Source organism: Dromiciops gliroides, chromosome 3, assembly GCF_019393635.1.
Source record: "Dromiciops gliroides isolate mDroGli1 chromosome 3, mDroGli1.pri, whole genome shotgun sequence".
Taxonomy (NCBI): domain Eukaryota; kingdom Metazoa; phylum Chordata; class Mammalia; order Microbiotheria; family Microbiotheriidae; genus Dromiciops; species Dromiciops gliroides.
This window is the reverse complement of record NC_057863.1, coordinates 182320989-182347023: the sequence shown is the minus strand read 5'-3', so window position 1 is coordinate 182347023 and position 26035 is coordinate 182320989. Positions and strand designations below refer to the sequence as shown.

The following is a 26035-nucleotide window of genomic DNA, read 5'->3' as shown; positions in this document are numbered from 1 at the left end:
TCCTGTTCTTGATGAGTTCATCCTGGCATTAAATGAATTTAACTTCTCTTTCTAAATGTTTATCAATAATTTATATTATAGGGGCATCTAGGTAGTGCAATGGATAAAGAACCGGCTCTGGATTCAGGAGGACCTGAGTTCAAATCTGGCCTCAGACACTTGACACTTACTAGCTGTGTGACCCTGGGCAAGTCACTTAACCCCAATTGTCCCACCAAAAATAAATAAATAAATAAATTTTTAAGAATTATTTATTTATATTCTGAATTTTGCAAGGAACAAATTCCCATCTATAGTTTGAAGACTCCTTCTTCAAGTTCTTCCTTTTGTAGGAAATTCAAGGCATTTTCCATTCTCCAGTCCTAAAATAATTTTTCTATTCCCAATAATTTTTCATTAATCTTTAACAAAGGTTTAGCTATCCCATTAGCCAGGGATGTATTTTTAAGGATTGATTACTTAGGATCAAAAAGGTAAATGTTTTGACTAGAAAAGACACCATGGATCATTGAGAATAGCTACTTCATCTCAGTCACTTTAACTGAAAAATGACAGTCTTGTGCAAGACGGCCTCTGCGATCCTTTCTAGCAATAAAACTCTGTTGCTATTTTCTCTTACAATCTGCTTACAAGCTAAACAGTAGTCAGCTTTGTAATCTCCCTTCCAGCCTAATTATCTGTCAGTACCTTTGTCAGATAAGGCAGGAATACCATAATAGTTGGACCTTTTCTTCATCATCCCCATTAATTGTCCAGTCTACCTCTATGGATATCAAAAGAGGAGATATTGTTAACAATGGTAACAGAATGAAAGGAACAACATTGCAAGGCAAGGAGTATGCCAACCTCTTCACCTTACCCAGTTGTTGGAGGGGATGGGGGATAGGTAAGGGATTTCATTACCTTTGGATAAGGTAATGAAAAACAAGATCTCATTCAGGGATAGGCGGGTTTCATTTAGAACCAGGAGTTGAAGTTCCTTTTAAAATTTTGATTGTTCCGGTTGACTCTTGAATATTTTTAACCATTAAGATCTTTATCCTTCTCTTTTTATTCTGTCCCTCCTCAAAAGTCTGTTTTACTTCTAACCACTGCCTCCCTTTAATCCACTCTCATTTTTATCCTCCCTGGTTCTCCTATCCCTTTCCCTTACTACTTCCTTATTGGGTAAGATTGATTTCTATCCCTATCTGAGTTTCTGTGTGTATGTATGTATTTTCTTCCCTCTTTGAAGTAATTCCAATGAGTGTGTTTTGTGTTACCAACCAAATTCCGCTCCACTGTAAAATATCTTCTTTGCATGCCACAATTTTTCCTCTTCTTTCCCACTTTTCCCACAGCATCCTTCTTTCTCAACCCTTCATGTCTTTGAGATCATACCAACATTATTGACTCATATCCATGTTCTTTATATGGACTCCTTCTAAATGATAAAGTCATTAGGAGTTACATGTATCATCTTGTCATGTAGGAATATAAACATTTTAATCTTATTAAGTGCCTTGTGATTTCTCTTTCAAATTTATCATTTTATGTTTCTTTTGAGTCTTGCACTTCAATGTCAGATTTTCTATTCATCTCTGACTTTTTCATCAGGAATATCCATTTTTTTCCTCCATAGGATTCTACTCAGTGTTTTCTGGGTAGGTTATTCTTGGTTGTAATCTTAACTCCTTTGACATGTAATATAACATAACAAGCCCACCACTAATTTTAACATGGAATCTGCTAAATATTATATGATCCTAAGCTCTATCCTATCTGAATGGTTGCTTAATGCTTACTTGCAATAGTTTCTCCTTGTCTTGGGAATTCTGAAATTCAGCTAAAATATTACTAGGAGTTTCATTTGGGAGATCTCTTTCAAGAAGTAACAAGTGTATTCTTTCCATTTCTATTTTACCTCCTGATAATTTTTCCTTGATAATTTCTTGCAATATGATGTTTAGGTTCTTTTATAACTTGGCTTTCAGGTAGTTCAGGTAGTTTTGAAATTTCAGGTAATAAATTTTCTCGCCTAGATCTTTTTTTTTTTTTACAGGTCGGTTGTTTTTCCAAGGAGATATTTCACATTTTCTTCTATTTTTTTCATCCTCTTGACTTAGGTTTATTGTTTCTTAATGTCTCATGGAATCATGACCTTCCACTTGCCCAATTCTAATTTTTAAAGAATTACTTTTTTTTCAGTGAGCTTTTATACTACTTTTTCCATTTGATCAATTATGCATTTTAAGGAGTTCTTTTTCTCAGTGGATTTTTGTGCTTCATTTTACTATATGGCCAGTTCTGTTTTTTAAAGTGTTATTTTCTTCATTCTTTCATGCCATTCATACAAAGCTATTGTGAAAATATGTCTCACTTCATAGTTTTCTTGAACCATTCCCATTTTCCCAATTTTTCCTCTACGACTTATTTCTTTCTTTTGCTCCTCCAGGAATTCTTGTTGTGTCCAAATTGCATTTTTTTTTTGCTTTGAAGCTTTCCTTATACCTCTGTTCACATTGTTATCTTCATCTAAGTTGTGTCTTAATATTCTCTGTCATCACAGTAGCTTTTAATGGTCAGGTTCTTTGTTGTTCACTCATTTTCCAGCCTATTTATTGTTGTGGGGTGTGGGGAGCAGCATTGTCCCAAGCTTCAGTTTTTCTTTTGCTGCTTTTTCAAAACTTATTCTGGGAATCTGTAAATTTTCAGTGTTTCCAAGGTGGTTGGATCTGGGGAGAGCTATAATCCCTGCTTTACAGGTCTCTGTTCTGGTCTTTACCCAGGAAGGGCCCTTGCTTCCCTATGGCAAAAAATTACAGGTGCTCCTCTACACCCTAGAACTGAAACCCAGAAGTATGTATGAGCAGTGCAATAAGGCCTTGCACCCAGCTCCAGCTCAGTGTCCCTTATTATCTCTTTCTGACCAATTGTCCAACCTCTGGAATGAAAGTTCCTGAAACTACTACTGCTGCTATTTCAATTACCTACAAAGCCTGCCACTGGTGCATACCACTGCTTATCCCAACTATATCCTATAGACTTATACTGCCAACCACCTAAGTTATCTTGGGCAAGACAAAAGTTACCTCAACCTTTTGTTTATATTACTATTCCAGAATTCAATTGGAGGTGGTATTTTAAAGTTGTTCGGAGAAGAATGTCAGGAGAGTTTGACCAAGTTGCTACTTCTACTCCACCATCTTGGCTTTGCCTTGAACTATTAAAATCTGAATATAATGTTAGAATGTTAATTTTTTTGTTACAGTGGATCAGTGTGCCATTTGCGATGTCACATCATGCTGTTGCAGACATTGGGTACACTGCTGTGCATAAACTTTTCCAAGAGCCATGGTTGGGGTCTCTTAAAGCAAATGAAGTCTACACTTGGATAGATAATTTTCTTTTACTGGTAAGTGATATCTTACTCATGAATAAAACATCTGGTTTGTCATGTAGTAAATCTTCATATTTTGACACAGACAATGACTGACTAAAAGTCCCTAACTAAACCAGGTGTCAGGTGGGCCAGGAAAACCCACATTCTGTCACATTCTGTCAGATGAGCCAAGTAAGCCCAGGGAGTCCTTTCATTTTCAATGAAGCATCAAATGTATGTGGCAGCATGGTGACAATAATGAAAAGCAAATCTTGGCTTGTTGATGGAGTTGACTGATGCTAAAGTTAGAAAGCAAGGTCATATACAAGGGTAATAACTTTGGCTCTGAGACTGGGCTCTTCTTATGCATACATGAAATAGGCAGCTGTCTACATGTTATGATTTAAGAGGTACCATAAGGCACACTGCCAATTATTTTCCCATCTTAGAGGTTTAGGAAAATAAGATATTAGTGTTAATTATTTTTCCTTACAAAAAAAGCATTTGACCCCATAGAACACGCATAGTTTTAAAAGCTTTCCTTTAACAAGGTGTCTCGTATACTTTTATTAGGATTGTACAAAATTCTTCAATGAGCAAAAACATGAAGATAACTTTTGAACAACATAAAAGTTTGTAAAAATGATGTTGCTTCTCAGGATAGGGGGCATTTCAGATGTAGGAAATAGCCTAAGCAAAGGTAATGAGGTGAGACAATAAAAATGTGTTTAAAAAAGACAGAGAATTTTAGTTTGGCTTGAGCATAAAGGGCATGGACGGGAGTAGCATGAGATGAGTGGAAGACAGAGTGGCACTAGGTCTTAAATACCAGGCAAAGGAGATAAATCTACTTAAAAGGCAATAGGGAGCTATTGAAGGTTTTTTTTTTTGGTTTGTTTTTTTGAGGGAGAGAGTTAACTTTTTTTTGTTTTAGCAAGAAGAGCAACATAACTATATTAATATGTTTTTTTCAAAATTCTCTGGCATGAGGGAGAAGAATTTTCAAGAGAGGTTAGGGAATAGTGAGGGATTCTTGTTCATGTTCAAATTGGACTAGATGTATTCTAATATTTCTTCCAACTTTAATATTCTGTAATTCCATTAAAGTTGATAGGAAGGACCCAAGGCAGAGGAAAAGTTTGAAGAAATAAAGTCTCATGGAAAGCAGGAGGAAACCTCCTAGATAAGTATACAAAGTAAGAAGTAGAAAAGTCTCTTTTGTGACCAAAGGGAAGGCTATTGAGGTACTAAGGAGTCTGAATAATATAAAATGGAAACTAAGGAAGGTTACATGAGTTGTATTCAGTCTGCTTAAAGGAACTGGGCCTGTTTAGCCTGGAGAAAAGAAGACTTGGGCTGAGGGAGTGTGTGTGTGTGTGTGTGTGTGTGTGTGTGTGTGGACATAATAACTGTCTTCAGGTACTTGAAGGGCTGCCATATAAATGTTAAATTTATTCTGTTTGACTCCAGAAAGTCAACCAGTGGATGGAAATTTCAAAGAAACAGATTGAAGCTAGATGTTAAGAGGGAAAAAAAACCTTCTTAACAATTAAAGAAATTATTTAAAAAAGTGTAATACCTGACTTAAGAGATCTTGGAGGTCTTTTAAAACAGGAGCCAACTGATCATTTGAAAGCTATGTTGGAGTAGGGATTTCTTTTATGTATGGCATGGGCACTTGAATCCCCTAGTAACTAATATTCTTGTGATTTGATTCTCAATAAAGTACAAGAAAAGACCAGCTGATGTAAGTATGGAGCTTATTGATGGGTTTTGTTGGAAGAATAAAAGATTTGGAAACAGATTCTCTACCGGTAATGAAATGAGCTAGCAATAAGGGTAGAACTGAAATATTTTAAAATATTAGCAAGATCCCCAACTGAAGTTAAATACCATTAATTCATAATGGACACAATAAGCAAAATTGTATACCAGGGATGTTTCACATTCATTGAGCAGGAAAGGAGAAATCAGATGTCAGAGTTACTAAGGAATAAAAATTCATAGATTAAGGACTATGTAAAGTCAGGAAATCTAGAAGTTTTAGCATATCTAATGAGACAGAACAACAAACCAGAGGATAAAGGCTGGATTTAAAGGAAAACAAAGCCAGATTGGGGGAGATGGCTTGGAGAAATAGAATAACTCAGGGGACAAAAAGACACAGTAAAGATGAAGAACTGGCTATTGTAGCTATGGGAGAATGAGAGAAATAGAAGAAAAGGACTGGTTGGAGAGAGTAATTTTAGAATTCTGGTTCTTGGAACTAATGCAAATCCAAGAAAGGATTCCCTATAATTAGAATGAAAAGTAGGTGATTTATGGTGGAAAAGGAGGTAACTGGAGTTACGGAAGTAGAAAACCTGGTAAATCAATTTGCTAGAGGGGTCATCACAATGAATTTTGAAAGTGCTGAAGATGGCAAAAGATGAATTATGGACAAAGAACATCAATCAGATTGTATTTTACTCATTAAAAATGGGAGGATGATGTGGAGATCAGTGTACCATAGCAACAAGGATGAGGAGAAGCTGGTATAATCAGTCAGTTAATCAACAATCATTTATCAAGTACCTACTATGTTTCAGATACTGGCTTATGCACTGGGGAATAAAAAGAAAGACCAAAAAATGTCCCTGTCTTCAAGGAACTCAAAGCGAATGGGGGAGACAATAGGCAAACAGCTATGTATACACACATACACAGAACTATGCACATATATATATATGTATAAATATATGTATGTGTGTGTGTATATATATATATATATATATAAATATATAAGTATAACTGTGGAGAAAGTGTGAGAGAGAAATATTGTCCAAATAAAAAGAATAGAACTACCTTTATGTTTTCAAAAAGGCCAATATCATAGGTAGAGGGACAGTTTGGGAGTGAGGAAGAACCCAGTTCAAGTTCCACCTCAGGCTTGTACCACCTTTATAACCATGGTTATGTCATTTAACCTTTCAGTGTCCTAGGCATTCACCACAACTGAAAGTTGCCAAAAATTGCCATTCTGAATTGGTGAAAAGTGTTTCTGCACCAAGAATTCCCCACATTGATGAAACCCCAGATCTCAGAACACACATGCCTTTATCAGGCTATATTTTATTGATATTCATATCTCCCCTATAGGTATAAACCCTGGATTAGAGTACTTTGCCAGCTAGTAAGTGGTTCACTTTCCCATTAGCAGTGCTGGGGAGTGATGACTTTTGATTTTCAATTTCTTCTTTTACAATATTCTCTATCACTCATCAAAAATTTGTATTAGTACCAAATTTCTTGATGATAGATATTGTGCAATGGAAAAGGTTACAGTCTCTCTTCTATTAGTCCCATTTTCAATTAGCACCTTCCATTTAGGGAGGCATTCCTGGCCCCTTGCTAAGATTGAGATGTGCTATAATCTAATCAACAATGAACTTATAAATTATATCTTGGCTGGTTTATGATCTAGAAAAATTTCCACAGAATCCAATTGTGTTTATGCATGCAAATTATTGAAATCCCAGTTTTAATAAGAATCAAAATCTGTACTCCATTTCTGGCAATTAACCATATATAAGCTGAGGATTTCCTATTCACTGACTCTAGTACAATAGTCATTCATACTTTGGAAATAGAGTCATAATTGGATTATAAAGAATTATAGTGTAGCTGTTATTTCTATCAGGGTTTTCAGACTAAGAATAAGAGAAACGTTTGATTTATTTGCAGATTATGGGAGGGATTCCATGGCAAGCCTATTTTCAACGAGTTCTGTCATCATCTTCAGCAACATATGCTCAGGTTCTATCCTTCCTTGCAGCTTTTGGGTGCCTAGTGATGGCTTTGCCTGCTATACTTATTGGTGCAATTGGAGCATCAACAGGTAAAGTTTTATCTTATTACTGCCAAAACCATGGTCACTAATACATATAAAGACTTGAAACCTCATGTTATTTGGTTGAGTTGGATATTGGTTTCCAACAGTTGAATTTATTTGGTATAAAATGAACCATGCATCAAATTACTATAATCTCCAAATGGATATGTGACCTGAGAATGGAAGGCAATACCCCTCACAACTATGATGAAATAATGAATTCTTAACCAAATAGGTGATACTTTCACCCACAAAGGATAAAATAGATCATTTTAGTCATACAAAGTGAAAAATCACAGTCACACAGAGTAAAGCAATCAAGATAAACAAGAAGAAAAAGGTATTGATTGGGAAAATATTCACATCAAATATTACTGATAAAATTATATCTAAGATACAGAGAGAGAGAGAGAGAGAGAGAGAAAGAGAGAGAGAGAGAGAGATTATGTAATACTGAATCATTCCCAAACAGGTAAGTGAAAATATATGAACAATTGTCAAAGGAAAACTTGCAAACTGTAACTGACTATATATAATCTTATTCTAAATTACTAATAATTACAGAATTTAAATATAAAACAACTCCATGAATTCACCTCAAACCCTGGAAATTGCTAAACTTGACAAAAAGAGAAAGAACAGACAGCATTGTAAAGGGTATAGAAAATAGAGGTCCCCTATTATTGGAGCTGTCGGTTGGTCTAACCATTTAATATGACCATTTGGAATTTTTCAAGAAATATGACCAAACTATTCATATACTTCGACCCAAGGATCAAACTAGCACTACTTTTTTTCCCAAAGAGGGCAAAATTTTAAATAAAGATATAAAATGTGCCAAAATGTTTGTAGCAGCACTTTTTGTGGACTGGAAACAAAAATTATGTTGATCAATTGAAGAATAACCTTAAAAATGGCAAATATGAGGAAATCAGAAAAAGCTGGAAGAGTTTATCAACTAATGCAAAGTGAAATATTCAGCAGTAAATGTATCACATGCAGAATGATACAATGTAGGGACAACAATCACTAAACTAAAGCCTGACTGGAAAAACCAATAATGATCCAAGAGAACTGATAATATCAAATATCAATTTCCTCTTGGTAGAGAAATGAGGAACTCCTAGAATGTTTTATTTTTTATAGTATAGCAGGGCAGCTAGGTGATGAAGTGGACAAAGCACCAGAATGAGGAAGACCTCAGTTCAAATCTGGCCTCAGTCGCTTGACACTTACTAGCTGTGTGACCCTGGGCAAGTCACTTAACCTTCATTGCCCCACAAAAAAACAAACAAAAAAATATTGGCTATTTCTTATCAGATACAACTATACCAAGTGCATTTACTTAACTGTTTTTTTTCTTTTGTTGTTACAAGGAAGTAGAAGGAGGTATACAAAGAAGTGACGACGATATAAAAATAAAAGAGATTTAAAAACTTTTTAATGGGCCCAAAAGATGTTACCTTTATGGCTTTCATGAGTCAAATAGTCCAAATCACTTTTCAGGGAATCTGAGATACATTTTATAAACTTCCATGATAATTATTAGAGAAGAATATTCTATAGGAAAATGCATATATTCTTGGAACTTTGGGAATTACATATGCTCCTTAGACCAGTTTGATTCAAGAATGCTTATGAATCCCATAGAACTGGATACTCCAGGTTCAAAGGTCCCAGTTCACTCTTATGGGAAGGTGGAAAAGTAATACAACAAGACACAGAAAAAATAACCTTTACAAAGTACCAGCTTTTAAAAGACCTTAATTGTTTTAGTCCCATTTTAAATAAGGCATGCATATTAAATCCTCTCAATATTTCCCCCCCCAAAGCATTGAAGGACACAACTGCCAATTGACCCATCACTTGTAACATATATTCTCAGGGATCATTGAAATTAAGTGGTAGAAGGGTCATATAGTCCAAATCTTATGCAGAAAAGAATTAGCTCTATAAAACACCAGACAAGTGACCATTTGGGCTTTGTTTAAAGATGTACAGTGAAGAAGAACTCATTCCTTCCCAAGGCAGTCCATTTGGTTTTTGGACAATTCTAATTGTCATTAAATATTTTCTTAAACTAAGCTTAAATTTTTCCCTTCCCAAATTCCACCCATTTCTCCTAGATTGCCTGCCTTCTGTAAACAAACAAAACTAATTTAATAACTTTTTAATGTCCTAATCTTTCAAAACTTGAAGACAGCTATCATGTTCTTTGCTCCTCTCCCAAGTCTTCTCTTCTCTAGGTTAAACAAACATATTCCTTTAACCAATCTTCATATGACATGAACTTGAGACTTTTTGCCTTCATAATGTCCCTCCCTTTCATATTCCTCAGCCTTTCCACATCCTTAATACAATGTGGGACTTGAAACTAAAGGTCTCTATTTGAATTCCTGTTCTGTCTCTTTTATTGTCCTTTAGACCTTGGATAAGTCACTTGATTTTACTGGGATTTAGTTTCCTTATTTATAAAGTGAAGAAATTTTGTCAGGAGATAGGGGGAGAATCCTCTCTACTTTGTTTTCCAGTTCTTTATGCTCATGATTTGAATGAATTCTTTATCTGACTTTTACAAATTTTAATCCAACAGATTGGAATAAGACTACATATGGTCTTCCAGAGCCCATAGAAAGGCAGGAAGCAGATATGATTTTACCCATCGTGCTACAGTACCTCTGTCCAGTCTACATTTCTTTCTTTGGCCTCGGTGCAGTATCAGCTGCTGTAATGTCATCTGCAGATTCTTCAATCCTATCAGCAAGTTCAATGTTTGCTCGAAATATCTACCAACTGTCATTTAGACAAAATGTGAGTACTAATTTAAAATAATCATTCTGTCTCTCTTTTCCCTAGGGAGAAACATGTGATCCCTGTTTCATTTAAGGGTATAAAATAAGTTGGGACATTATCCTATTGAAGTTGAATCATTATGTAAATGCAAACCATAATGTGTCTAATTTTTAGTATTGGTATTGATAGAGACAAACCAGTTGAATGAATATAAGCTCATTACCCTGTACAGCAAAATCTGGGTACAAATATTCTTTTAGTTTGGTTTTCACTTTATTTCTACAAGGATGCTTAGGAGCATCCCATTAGGCAAATGACCAAGTACCTTAGTCAATGCAACCTGAAGTTAGATTCAATAATTCATCTCAATTAGATAAATTTGTTTTAAGCAACAAACATTTATTACAGTTTGTGTGAGGCACTGTGCTAGGCAATGGGGATACAATAAGAAAATTAACCACAAACCCCTATTCTTTTTTTTTTTTTTTTGCGGGGCAATGGGGGTTAAGTGACTTGCCCAGGGTCACACAGCTAGTAAGTGTTAAGTTTCTGAGGCCAGATTTGAACTCAGGTACTCCTGACTCCAGGGCCGGTGCTTTAACCACTGCGCCATCTAGCTGCCCTCTTTTCTTTTCTTTTTCTTTTTCTTTTTTTTTTTTTGCGAAATTTTGTTTATTTATTTATTTTTTGGTGAGGCAATTGGGGTTAAGTGACTTGCCTAGGGTCACACAGCTAGTAAGTGTCAAGTGTCTGAGGCCGTATTTGAACTCAGGTCCTTCTGAATCCAGGGCCAGTGCTCTATCTACTGTGCCACCTAGCTGCCCCTGACAAACCCCTATTCTTAAGAAGCTTGTGGCATGAATAACAGATAAGTAAAACATATGGAGAGGGAGCAAAATCATACAATATGCAGGTGAGGTTATCAAGAAGGAACTCATGTAGGAGATGACAGTTGATCAAGCCTTGAAAACTTGAAAGCAACTAAGTATTCTATGAGGCAGAAGTGAAGAAGGGGTATAATTTAGTCATGAGACACAGACTGTGCAAAATCACTGAGACTCAAAGTGGAACATAGAGGTAACTAGATGGCATAGTGGATAGAGCACTGGATCTAAAATCAGGAAGATCAGAGTTTGAATCCTGCCTCATGCAATTATTATGTGTGTTATGCTGGGAAGGTTACTTAGTCTCTGTTGCTTCAATTTCTTCATTTTTAAAATGGGGAAGATAAAAACTTCCAACATATGTTTTAAGGGTTAAGTACAATAGAAAAGTTCTTTACAAACCCAAAATTAATGTCCTATATAAATGCTAGCTGTTATCATATAGAGTTCAGAGAAGAGCTGAACTTGATTAGTTTGGTTAACAACTTTACCTGGCGTATAGAATATGTGAAGGGGAGTAATATAAAATAAATCTGGAAGTATATCACACTTCTTCTCCATGGACTTTAAGCTTCTGCTGACAAAACTGACCTGGCTGATGATATATAAACTTGTCAATTGCAGCTGGCATTTATACAGTACTTTACAAAATGCTTCACATATATCATTTATTTTTTCTTTCTTTCTTTTTTTTCTTTTTTTATGGGGAAATGAGAATTAAGTGACTTGTCCAGGGTCATACAGCTAGTAAGTGTCAAATATCTGAGACTGGATTTGAACTCAGGTCCTGCTGAATCCAGGGCCGGTGCTTTATTCATCGTGCCATCTAACTGCCCCCATGTGTATCATTTCACTTGATCCTCACTATGGTTACTACAGATGTTATTGTACTCATACTCGAAATAAGGACACTGAGGCTATGGATACAACACTGGACTTGGAGTCAGGAAAATGGGTTCACATAACACTTAAAACAGTTACTAGCTATATAATCCTAATAACATCAATTTAAAATCTCCATTATCTCATCTGTAAAAATGGGACTTGGACTCAGTAGCCTCTAAGATCTTTTCTATGTCTACACCTATTCTTATATAATTTATCCATAATCATAAGAGCATAAAGTGTTGGAGATAGAATTTTAATATAGGGCTCGGCTGACTCCCAGTTTACTGCTCTGTCTACTTACTATACCACCTTACCAAGATTTTTCTCCCATAGCTATTGAAACAAAAAGATAGGCTGATCCCATTTGGTAGCACTTTTGTTCAATTGTTTCAGTTGTATCCAACTCTTCATGACCTTATTTTGGATTTTCTTCGCAAAGATAATGGAGTCGTTTGTCATCTTCCTTCTCCTGATCATTTTTACAAATAACAGGGTTTATCTATAACATTTAACAGGGTTAAATTACTTGCCCAGGGTCACACAGCTAGCAAGTTTCTGAGGCCAGATTGCATATCAGGAAGATGAATCTTTTCTGACTCCTGGCCTAACACTCTATGCACTGCACCACCTAACTGCCCCATTTGGTTGCCTAATAGATTGCTAGATTATCGATACTGAAGGCCATACATAAAGACATCAGAGAACATACCCTTGAGCATACCAAATGCATCTTTACTCTTCAACTCCCACTCCACCATACCTTTGGCCATAATGCTTTTAGTAAATCCTAAAGCCAAGGCTCATGTCCTCTATTAAGTTAAATAAATTTACAAAGGGTATCAAAAAGGCATACAAAGTAAAAGAAACCTTTCCTTATTATACTAACTAATAAAGAGGAACATTTGGGTCATTCTGCCAATTCTTTCAGATAAGCCTAATTTTACTTCCCTTTCTCATCCTTTTTTAATAGAAGGACATAAAAACCACAACCACAAAAGGGGCAGCGAGTTGATGCAGTGTGCATAAAGCATCAAGCCCTGAATTCAGGAAGACCTGAGTTCAAATCCAGGCTCAGACACTTACTCTAGCCCTGTGTAGCCCCTGGGCAAGTCCACTTAACCCTCATTGCCCTTGTTTTAAAAAAACAAAAAAAAAACAATAGAAGGGCCATGCGCTCATAATGGTATTCATCCATCTCTTCATTTATAATCTTTATATGAATCTTTGAATGACCTGCTACTAGGAGATCAGCTAGCACTTTAGACATGGGCCCTGTAGGGGGCAGCGAGGTTGTGCAGTGGATAGAGCACCGGCCCTGGAGTCAGGAGTACCTGAGTTCAAATCCGGCCTCAGAAACTTAACACTTACTAGCTGTGTGACCCTGGGCAAGTCACTTAACCCCAATTGCCCCACTAAAAAAAAAAATGGGCCCTGTAGTTTAACTTCATTTTGCATAAAGCTCTCTGAACCACAGAAAAACTACTACAAAATTTGAAAAAATAAGACAGCATTTTTAGTGAACCTTTTATTAGTCTAACTGTTAATATTTGTGAATTTTTTTTTTCTTTAGGCATCTGATAGGGAAATCGTCTGGGTTATGAGAATCACTGTGTTTGTTTTTGGAGCAGCAGCTACTGCAATGGCCCTATTAGCCAAATCTGTTTATGGACTCTGGTATCTCAGTTCTGACCTTGTTTACATAATCATCTTTCCTCAACTCTTATGTGTGCTCTTTATTAAGGGAACCAACACATATGGTGCCATGGTGGGATATGTGCTTGGTCTTATATTCAGAATAACTGGTGGAGAACCATATCTTTACCTACAACCATTAATCTTATATCCTGGTCATTACCGTGATGAAGATGGCATTTATCACCAGAGATTCCCATTTAAAACATTTGCCATGTCCATCTCCTTCTTCACCAATATCTCTGTCTCTTATCTTGCCAAATACTTATTTGAAAGTGGAACCCTGCCTCCCAAATTAGACTTCCTTGATGCTGTAGTTGCCCGGCACAGTGAAGAGAATATGGACAAGACAATTCTAGTCAAAAATGAAAATATTAAATTAGATGAGCTTGCACCTGTGAAGCCTCGGCAGAGTTTGACTCTCAGCTCAACTTTTACAAATAAAGAGGCCCTCCTTGACATTGCCTCAAGCCCAGAAGGGTCCAGTACTGAAGATAACTTACAGTGACTCCAGTGAAATGAAATACTGTTTCCCCATACAGGGTATTGCAATCACATAGCCAACAGAGGATGATATGCAGCATTTAAGAGAAAAGATTAAGCATAAGTAAGACTCCAGGACATTTATGTACCCAGAGTTAAAACACCACTACACCAATCCCAAGCCCACAATCAAGAGGGATGGTGTGGGCAGCCTTCTATGAAATCAGCAATTATGTTTGACTGCCTCATTCAGTGTTGTTTTAATAACATTTTGAATAATTTTACAAATATTCAGGAATGGGGTCATCTCCTATTGGAAAGAGAGAGCAGCAAGGGGTTTGTAGGGTATTTTTCACAATGTATGCATTCTACATGTGCCCATGGGGGAGTAGATGTTTACAATTAGAGCAGTAACTTGAGAAAAATTGATGATCTCAAAGTCTTGTGAGATGATCCATTCAGAAAAGTAAGTAGCCATTATTTTACATTGACTAAGTAAACAGCATAATGTCGTCCTTCTAAAAGGTGTCCACTGAATTGTGCTTGAAGTAAGGTTTCAGAAAATCCTATAGTTTCTATCCAAAATAGAAGGATGAAAATCTGTCAGTTCCATAACATAGTAGGGGTTTTTCCAGTTAGAGATTTTCATAGGAAAGGCTGCTAACTTATAATTCTGAGCCCAGACTCCAGATGTAAATTCACGAATATCTTCAAGTGGGTGTTTTCTGATGTTCAAGGTTTTAGGTAAACAAAAACTGTTGTCAGAGAGGAACTTTGTTTCCCTGAGTATGCCCAGCACCGCTATCTATTTACAGAGTATACCTTGAAGCAGAAGAGAATTATTAGCAAACTTGGAAGCAATAACTTGAGCTAGAAATTCAACAAAAGGGGCTACGGAGAGCAATAGACATTTATGCTTTTGCCCTGAAGTAAATATAATTTTGCTGTCATGAAAAAGAACAGTTTCTTGCTTCACTTTTTGAAGCCAGCATTGGAAGGCAATGAACATAAATGTTGTTACCAGCATAGCTCAGGCTTAGCTTTCTAAAAAGCAAATTATTAAATCATTATGTGTTCTAGTAAATATTTCCTACCAGCACTTCATCTCCCTAGCAATTATCTTAATAATAGGAAAACTAGAAGACTAAAAACTACCTATCCTTGGATTTGGGCTAATGGTACATGGAACATTGTGGCATTTACTCACTCCCAAACTCACTTTCTAAATTGAATAGATCATCACAACAGAAGAGAATCTGGTTAATATAAAAGCCAAGATAAGAGTAGAGAATCAGAAAAGTGGAACTAGATCCTGCTGCCAAAAGGAAGAAGCCATCAATTTTAACATTTGGTGTTAAAACATAACTTTCATGAGGTTGTTCATTATATTATTTTTGCTCCTTTTCTGGAGTTTTAAAAATATATATGTACATATTAGTATATATGTATAATTGTATGCATTCATTTTGGAATCTTAAAATACTTTCTCCACCAACCACATTTCAGTAGTATCATGAGTTGGTTCTATAAAAGTAAAGTGTGGAGCTGAGGAATTAGCAGGTAGAAAAGCTGAATCATTCTGGTCTAAAGTCTTTATCTTTCCAGTAATGGAACTTTGGCCCTTTACAGACAGAATCCAAACTGATAGACTATCAGCTCCTCCTCCTGAACCAAGAATCAGTCTCTTGGTTTCCTTTGTAATTTTCTCAAAGCACTGAATGAAACATACATAATCTTCATTCTAAGCAAGATTTATGTAGAGAATTGAACTTTCAGAGTAAACAGAATAGGAAAATTAATCACTTTATTATTACATGAATTCCAGATTCTCAGGCTGGAATGTATTCATGTATTCAATTGTTTTGGCAATCTTTATGAAGTGGGATGGTATGACCCAGGCCCTGCTGGCCACTAGAAAATACTCAGATACAAGGAAAATTCAATCCAAGTATTTAATAAGACAAGGAGAACTGTGTTAGGTGTAGAGAAGAGAAAAATTCTAAAAACTGAGGCTATAGAATCAAGGGAATCTTCAACATGGATGAAATTTTGCTGGTTCAGGAGAAGGATTCTGAGAAAGGGGGAGGGAAGAGCCCATAGCAACAAAGCTGGAAGTTTCCAAAAGAAGAGTTTGAACTGCTAAGTAGAAAGAGCAACTCCAAGAATAAATAATGATGCAGGTATACTAGAATTTCCAAAATGTCACAGAAATATTCATCTAAAATATTTCACTGCAATACAATTTCCATTTATTATAGGGAGTAGTATTTTTTTGCATGTGAACATAACTCCAAATTTATTAGGGAAATAGCCACTTTAACAAAAAACAGTTTTTTCAGACTTCTGGGATCCCTTACAATTTTCAATTTAGGATTGTTTAGATCTGAAAAGAAATTGTTTAAGACACATATTTCATAAATAAGGAATTACCCTGCATCTATATTAAGGTTAAGTCTAGAACTGTGATATCAATTGTAGGGAACTTCTTTCAAAGCAGATCTACATTTGTTTCAGCATTTTAGAGTGTTGGAGGGTTAGGTCCACTACAGACATTCTTATCATGACTGTATGCTTTATTTTAATATGTTTTTAAATGACTGGTAATAACATGCTTTCATGTTGCTAGATATTTCAAGAGTCAATACATACCAGTAAGAGTTTTTTTGGGTTAACTAAGATGTTAAAGATTAGCCCAAGTAAGCTATTCACTATATTGTCTAAATTTAGGTTAAAGATATTATATGACTTTGAACTGAATGTAAACTTGAAAGGAGTGTTGAATTTTGATTATTATTTTTATGCACTGAATTGAGTTAATATTTTCAATGGTCAAATGGTCATTTTCCCTTCCAGTCTTCAAGCTGATTTGCTCTGATATAATGTGCAATTAGGAACCAATTTATTGTAAGTCTGCTATTAGCCAGGCCTATGCATATGGTGGTTCTAAAATATATATATATTTTTGTCTGTCAAAAATATTATGTAAAATTATGCTTAATATTAAGTAGATTAAACATAATAGATGTATATGTTTTCAATGCAATAGTACTGTATTAAATTGTGCCAATATAATTCAGGATATCATTGTCTAGGTTTGCCTTTTTTCTTTTCTTTTTGGCCGTCCCTTGAATTAAGTAGAAATGTATTTTATTAACAAATAGGGTAAATGGTGCTTTATGAAAACTATGCAATAGAACTTAAATAAAACTAACCCATTGATGGAGTCAATGCAAATGCTCAGTGAAACTACTGCATCGTACATAATTCTTGGGCAAAAACATGATGATGTATTCAATATGCTAAAAAACAAAAAGAGAGAGAGATAAATGTCACAGAAAATAAGCCCTGTACTCAAGACTTTAATAATGTACAGTAGGATCCAGAAACTCAAGAGATTACATGGTTTAGCCTCCTTTCTTCAAAGAAAGTCTCTACCTAAATCTAAGATGGCTAACTGCCTAATCTTCCCTTCTTGTGTTTAAGCTCCTGGGGAAGACCACTGTCCAAATAATTAATTGTAGCATCTTTAAGTACTTTTCTGTCTGAAAAGGTCTTCCACGTTTCTTTGCTAAATCTCTCCCATTACCATTTGAGCTGTATTGTGGACATTCATATCTCTCAACCCTTGGTTTTAAAATTATACTTTTGGGTAAGAAATAGGGTATGAATAATGAATTCTTGAATGAAAAAAGCAAGACCAATCAGGTTTGGGAAATTGACCTTCTAATATGAGCATATTCTTTAAGAGGTATTCTTTTTGCTATTTCTTCCATCTATACAGTAGAATATGTGGTAATGGAAGTTAGAAAGAATGAACTGAAACACCAGTGGTGGAGTATCACTTCATGACACTGAGCTAGTAGACTCATTTTCCTAGAGAAAAATCTAAGTGATCCCTATGTTCAAGTTTTAGGGTTCTGATTGAGATCATTCACAAAACTAAAAATGTACTTTTAACATCCCAAGCAAGATCTTTAAGGCCTAGGGAGAAGTATAAAACCTCTCCAGGGCCATTTCCCACCCTACCCCCAACACTACTCTGTACCTTATAACATTTAAGATCATACTCAGAAAAACAATGTAGAAGAAGAGAGGAAAGGGAGAGGGAGAGGGTGAGGGAGAGAGAGAGAGAGAGAGAGACAGACAGACAGACAGAGACAGAGAGAGACAGAGAGGGAGAGAGAGACAGAGAGACAGAGCGAGACAGAGAGAGAGAGAGAGAGAGAGAGAGAGAGAGAGAGAGTAGAAAAAGAGAGAGAGCATTCATTAACATTGGCCATTGTGCTAATTCTGCAGTATACAACTATAAGCAAGAAAGGTAATTGTTGTTCACAAGGAACTTGTATTCTAATAGAGGAAGACAATACAGAAAATCAGAATCAGAAATGGGGCATGAGGTGGAGGTTGAGCAAGATGAAGTGAAAGTTCATCTAGCAGAGTTCAGAATCACAGAAGAAGAATCCAAGGTTCCCATGGAAAGAGAATAAGGATGATGTTATAAGTGCTGGCAATATTGTGTGGATACATCCAGGAATGAAGTTTAATGAATAAACATTACAGCAGTAGAAGATTAGCATAAATACATTTCTGAAAAGGATGATCAGTAGGAGGAAGAAAAGAGAAAGGAGACTCCCCTCAGCTACTTGGCTTCACAACTGAAGGGAGAAAGTCCACTCCCAACTGAGACTCTTCTTCCACTCTGGTTCATTCCATTCTGTCTGTGGTGTCTGATAAAAGTAGCCATCCCAGGTAATTCTCAGTAACTACTGACCACATTTGAACTGCAGTGGTCTTTACCCTGCTCTACCCATCTCTGCTGCCATCACCCCCAGCAATCACTCCCCATTCCTATTGGTTCCATCCTGTACCAATACTCTCTGCCTTTATCCTGCCTCTTGTCCCAAGTGCAAAAATTCTGAGTTAAGCCTCTGCCTGTGGCACGATATGATCAGCAAATTTGAATTCAATAGAATTATGTAAAGAGACAAAACAAGCACAAAGACCCCAGAACTGCAGATAGACTAAGAAATTTTATTTTGCTTTGCCTTATTTTCACTAGCCCCTATTCAGATTTTCTGGAAATAACACACACACACACACACACACACACACACAAGCAGGCACACATGCTGGCACACTTAAACACACACCCCTGAGAAGGTGTATTGAGAGAACAAAATATGGAGCATTGTAAATCAGTAGGAGGTTTCCCAACATTTCAAAACCAAGTTTAATTTAGATCATTTATAGCATACATTTCTGTGCTTCCTTTTAAAAGGCTGCACATGATTCTAAAGTCCCTGAAGAAGGTAATAAAAGTGAATCAGGATTGAAGGAGTGAGACATGAAACATTTTAAACTACTCAAACTTGGCCTTGATAGCTTATGGATTGGGGAGAAATATTATTAAAGCACAGCAGTAAAGATCCTGGAGAAAAATGTATTGATTGATAGCAATAATCCTTTTGCAACTAATTTGAAGACAGAGAGGTCAAGGGTTATATATTTCACAAAGATTAGACTTTCCCTTCATGGAGAGCTTGCAGTTGGCCAACAAAACAAATTGCTACAGGCACAGACATGAACAGTAACACAAGGGTAGAAGAGAATATTTTCAAGCCATCTGAGCTGAAATCAGGGAAAACAATAATACCCAAACACTGTTGTGTTTGTTCATGGAGTTGGCACAATGAATGAAGTCCCCTCCTTTTTTTTTTCTTTCTGATTGTTGAAATTAAAGAATAGACTCAGACTAAAATAAAATTTTAGTCTTCCTGGCCCCAAAGACCATTCTGTATCTACTATACAAATTTGATATGCATGGCATTATTTGACTTCATCCAAGTCATTGTTAAAAATGGTACATGGTACAGGGTCAAGGTTGTATTCCTGGAGTGCAATGATGCCATACTGTGTGTTAAATCCTTGACAGTTTTAGAAATTATTATAAGAAGGTTATTTGTACACAGACTGACTACCTATTCTTGTTTCCTATTACTAGTCATCTAACCCAGTCTCCCACATCTTTCCAGGATCTTGTTCAAAATACTCCTTTCAGACTCCCTGTCTATGCTATTTCAATAATAAAGAACCCCTCCCAAAGCAGTCTACTCAATTTAGGAATAATTATTTTAAAAGATTTTCACCAATAGGGTCAAAATCTCCTCCCACCACTTCCTCTCACTGACCATAGCTCTAGTCTCTGGGATTATACCGGATTTCCAATCTCTCTTGTGCTACCAATTTACAAATATTTCAAGGCAAGATCACATATCCCTTTTATCTATATTCATCTTTACTAAAAATTCTTCTTTCCTTTAATCATTTTGTATTGCTGTTGAGAGAACAAAAATTGTTAAGAAGAAGTTGAAGCCCAAGATAGGAGAGAAAATCTTAAGGAATCAGACCTAGATTGCCTACATATGAAGGTACTGAAAGAAATGGCAAGCATGATTGCTAAAACACTGTCAGTGGTCTTTGACAAATTGGAGAAAACCAATGAGGTACTGCAGGACTGGAGATGGGAAAAAACCATCCCAATTTCGCAAAAGAGTAAACTGCATGTGTTCCTAAAAGTATAAGTCAGTGAATGAACTTGATTTTGATTACTGACAAAATTCTGAAATGTATAATAAATACAATAGACAGATTAACTGTCTTTTGTGTACATAACCCTGTTCTGGGAATTAATAGAGCTGCAAAGATTAGAGAAGACAAAGTTCTTGGGTTCAAGGACCTAAAACCATTTTATATTGAAGGTTATTTTTAAGCATTTAGCAAGAAAAGTGGTGAATAAAGAACTGGGAGTTGGAAAGAGATCATCAAGTATAGCTTCATTTAGAAAATGAGGAAACTTAAGTCCAAAGTGGTTGCTTTTGTTAAGATGGCTTGACAAAGTGGTGGATCAATGGAATAGGTTAGGCACAGGAAACACAGTAGTAAATTACTTTAGCAATCTACTGTTTGATAAACCCAAAGACTCCAGCTTCTGGGATAGGAACTCAATATTTGACAAAAACTCTGGGGAAAACTGGAGGATAGTATGGCAGAAACTAGGCATAGACCAACATCTTACACCTTATACTAAAATAAGGTCAAAATGGGTACATGATTTAGACATAAAAGGTGATACCATAGGTAGAATATTATGAAATGCAAAATAGATGATTTTGATTACATTAAATTAAAAAGGGTTTGTACAAACAGAAGCAATGCTTCTGAAATTAGAAAGGAGGCAGAAAGTTGAGAAACAATTTTTATAGCCAGTGTTTCTGACAAAGGCCTCATTTCTAAAATATATTGAGAACTAAATCGAATTTATAAGAATTCAACTCATTCCCCAATTGAGAAATGGTCAAAGAATATGAACAGGCAGTTTTTTGATGAAGAAATAAAAGCTATCTATTATCATATGAAAAAATGCTGTAAATCACTATTGATTAGAGAGATGCAAATTAAAACCACTCTGAAGTACCACCTGACACCTATCAGATTGGCTAATATGACAAAAACAAGGAAAATAATAAATGTTGGAGAAGCTGTGGAAAAATTGGAACACTGATACATTGTTGGTGGAGCTGTGAACTGATCCATCCATTCTGGATAGCAATTTGCAACTATGCCCAAAGGGCTATAAACCTGTGCATACCCTTTGACCCAGCAATACCACTACTAGGTCTTTTTCTCAAAGAGATCATAAAAAAGAGAAAAGTACCAACATGTACAAAAATATTTATACCTGTTCTTTATGTGGTAGCAAGGAATTGGAAATTGAGGGGGATGCCCATCAATTGGTGAATGGCTTAACAAGTTGTGGTATATGCATGTAATTGAATACTATTGTGCTGTAAGAAACAATGAGCAGGTGGATTTCAGAGAAACCTGGAAGGACTTACAGGAACTGATGCCAAGTGAATGGAGCAGAACCAGGAGAATATTGTACACAGTATCAACAACATTGTGTGTTGATCAACTGTGATGGACTTGACTCTTCTCAGCAATACAATGGTCCAAGAGAGTTCCAAAAAATACTCATGATGGAAAATGCTCTCCAAATCCAGAAAAAAAGAACTATAGAATCTAGATGCAGATTGAACCATACTATCTCTATTTTTTTGGTTTTTCCTTTTTGCTCTGCTTCTTCTTGCACAGGATGACTAATACAGAAATATGTTTAACATAATTTTACATATACAACCTATGTGGGATTGCTAGCTGTCTTGGGGAATGGGGAGGGAGAAAAAAAATTGAAACTAGAAATGTTATAAAAACAAATGTTCCAAACTATCTCTACATATAACTGAAAATAATTAAATACTTTTATGAGGAAAAAAAAGTTGCCTTGACAAAATTACAAATTTTGCTTGTCTGAGCCCAAATTCTCTAACTACAAATACAGTGCTCTTTCCATGATAGTAAGTCAATGTATTCATCAAACATAGGTATAAATATCCCAAGAGAAGAAGTATCAAGCACATGGCCCAAAGATGGTTAGAACCAGGCTAAAATGTAATTGTTAAATAATTAACAAAATGAATAAAAATACAATAAAACATAGATATTACATTTTAACATTAAATTGATATGTGACCCACAACAACTCTTATGTGCAGTTCAGGGGCCCCTGTTCCTTTTTTTTAATTTTATACCAGTGGCCTAGAAGATGTGCTAGCCCACTATTTATATTGACTGTTCCCTTTTTTCCTATTTGAATATGATACCACTGGTCTAGAGGATGTGCCAGGTATGCTATACCACCATTTATATTGGCGCTTCCCTTTTTTAAGGAGGTGAAAGAAATCAAGTATATCTTGTAGGCATGCTTGTGGGAATGGGGAATGCCATACTAACTCTGGTATAGAGGATAGAGAATAGGCCTCAAGCTAGGAAGACCTGGGTTCAAGGTTCAGATATGAAACATACTGACTATGGAACACTGACAAATCATTTAACCTCTCAGTGCTCAAGGCAACTATTTAAGACTCTCAATTGCAGAAAAAAGATATCAACCTGTCAGATTATAGGTTCAATACCAATTCTTGTCACTGTAGTGGTAAATTTGAAGATCACATAAATTTGAGAAAAATAGCTAATAGTTGATGAAAGATTCAGAATTCAAATTAATATTAACAAGCTAGAATGGTTGGGCCCAATCTAATCAAATGGAATGGAATAAGAATAAATGTAAAGTCTTCCTCTCCGGTTAAAAGAAAATCAGATTCACGAGTACAACATGGGGGAAGAATATCTAGATAACAATTAACCTAAAAATGATATGACTATTTTAATGCACTGTAAGTTCAATATTAGTCTATTATTTGGCAGCCAGAAGCTAACGTGAATTTAGTCTGCATTAAAAGACACATAGGATCTAGAATGAGGGACTTGATAAATGCTGCTGTACTCTAGCCTGGTGAGGGATGTAATTTATGTTCAGTCCCTGGTGGCTTATTTTAGAAAGGACATTGACAAACTAGAGATTATCCAGAGTAGGTCAACCAAAATGGTGAACTATCTCAAGATCACAAGGGTCAGTTTCAGAGACTGGGAGTATTTACTTTGAAGAGAAGTTTTAAGGGGGATATAAAAACTGCCTAACTAAAAGGCCATCTAGTTAAAGAGGATTTAAACACCTTAACCTTGGCCAATGAATAGAATGGGCAATTTTCATGACAGCACTTCAGCAGTGAGTTCAGTCCACATATTTCCCAGAAAGTCACCATCTCTAAATAAGAAGAGGAACTATTAGTAAATGACAAAATGTTACAGAGGTGGATTTCAGCTCCATGTAAGGAGTAACTTCTGTATCCAAGAGAAATGGAATATCTCAGAAGGTAATGAATTTTCTCTGTAGAACTGACAAGTATGATTGCTAAAACACTGTTGATAATCTTTAAAAAATTGTGGAATACAAACGAGAAGCTACAAAATTGGAGATGGGCTTGTATTGTCCTAATTTCCAAAAAAAAAGAAAAGAAGCTAAATTCCTTAAAATGTAAGTCAGTGACTGATCTTGCTTTTGATTACTGTCAAAATTCTAAAATTCACTACAAATACAAGACACATATTGAGTACTTGCCATATGCAGAACATGGTTCTAGGCACCATGGGAGCTACAAAGTTTAGACCAAAGCACATCAATGCCTACAGTTCTTGGGATTAAGGAATTTACAAACTAATCAAAAAAATTTTAAGTAACTAGAAAGTAACAGTGATCATAGGGGTTTAGGCCTGGAAGAAATCTGTAGGGATGTTCAACAAAGATGAATTTTGGTAATTACTGAAGAAAGTGTACTTATTGATTCTTTACTATATTGATTTTGAGATCATTCTCAATTATGAGATTCTGTAATTCTATGATTCTGGTGGATCAGAGTTTGATATAGTAAACCTTGATTGCATTGAGCTTCTTGTAAAATCTCTAATGTTATCATTGTGATTAAGATGAATGTGTGGCCTTCAAAATAATACAGTTAGAATGATTTAAAAATTTTGAATGACCAGATCCAAAAATGAAGCGATGACATTCTCAAGTGAAATCTACAGCAGATTGCCCCAGACATCTTTAGATTTATTATTTATATTTATAATTTGTAATTTGTAGTTTAAATAGTTTATTTGTTAAATTAAGTAAAAATTATTTAAATTTAAATATTTATAATATTTATAGCCTTATGCTATAGGCAGCATTTTAAATCAATAACCTAGATTCAAACATAGAAGTCATTGTTATAAAAATTGATGAGGGACCCAAAATTTGGAGGGGTATAACTAAAATATTAGGTGAATAAGCCCAAACGCACAAAACTATTTTGATAGGCTAGAAGAATATAATAAATATAAAAAGATAAAATTTACTATCATGTAAAAATGTGTAGAATAAATGTAAAGTCCTTCACATGGGTTCAGAAGCCAACTGTGAAAGTATACAATGAGAATAGCTTTACTACTGATAGCAAAAAAAAAAAAACCCAACACAGTGAATTACAAAGTCAATATGAGTCAACAGTAAACAGTGTAATATAATTGGAAAAAAATCCAACTCTACTTAGATCTAGCTAGATCTTACCCTATATTAATAGAGGTATAATTACCAGAATGAAGGAAACAGCCCTATTATTCCACACATTTTATTTACTTCTGGAACTCACATTTCAGGGAGGCAATTGACAAAATGGAGCATATTTAGAGGAAGGCAAACAGAAAATTATAAGAGAAATTGAAATCCTGTCACATGAGGACCAATGGAAGGAAATGGTAATTTTTGTATGAAGAAAAGTTAATGCCCCCCCAAAAAAAGTTAATGAAACATGATACCATCAGCTTCAACTATTTGAAGAGCTATCATGTCAGAGATATTAGACATGTTATGGTTAGCCCCATAGGACTGAACTAGGATTAATGGCTGTAAATTGCAGGGTGATAGGTTAAATTCATTTTAAGAATAGGCTTCCTAACAATTAAAGCTGTTGAAAATCTGCTTTGAGAGTTACTGAATTACCTATCACATTTGGTCTTCAAGAAGAGTTTAGATGGCTACACTAATTAGTTGGTGTTTTGATGATTATCCTTGATGTGGCTGGACCAGGAAAAAAATGCAGTGACTGCATTCAATATGATCTTCTAAATCACGTAGAACTCTGGGTATAGCATTGTTAGCTGAATTATGTTTAGAATATAATTATCACTGTTACTACTAAGGACAAATGTGACACATTACAGAATACCTTACCAAGAGCTTTAAATGTCATTTAATCTTTACAACAACCCTGTGCAACAAAGACTGCAAATATCATTATTCCCAACTGACAGAGAGAGAAGCTGAGACTTAAAGGCTTTGGATCCTTACACCATTAGTAAATTATGGAATCTAAGACTCAAACTCATGTCTTCTAATTCCAATTCCAATATACCATAAATATGAAGATGAAAAGGTGCCCTAGTATATTTTGGAAGAATTCTGAATGACAGGAATTTTTGACATTGTGTACACGCTGCCTCCTAGTCACCTGAAGTTCAATCATGCCCTATCAGGTTCACACTAGTAAAGTCACATCATTTACC

General features: G+C 35.5%; 1 protein-coding gene across 1 annotated transcript in view; it reads left to right on the top strand.

Moving 5' to 3' along the window:
- SLC5A7 (solute carrier family 5 member 7) overlaps nt 1-17178 on the top strand; it is a 42222-nt gene extending 25044 nt beyond the window's left edge. Inside the window, exons 6-9 of the mRNA XM_043995221.1 lie at nt 3251-3394; nt 7085-7238; nt 9826-10043; nt 13368-17178. Coding sequence (XP_043851156.1) covers nt 3251-3394; nt 7085-7238; nt 9826-10043; nt 13368-13997 — 1146 coding nt within the window. The 3' untranslated portion in view covers nt 13998-17178. The remainder of the gene's footprint in view (nt 1-3250; nt 3395-7084; nt 7239-9825; nt 10044-13367) is intronic.
- The last annotated feature ends 8857 nt before the right edge of the window (nt 17179-26035 follow it).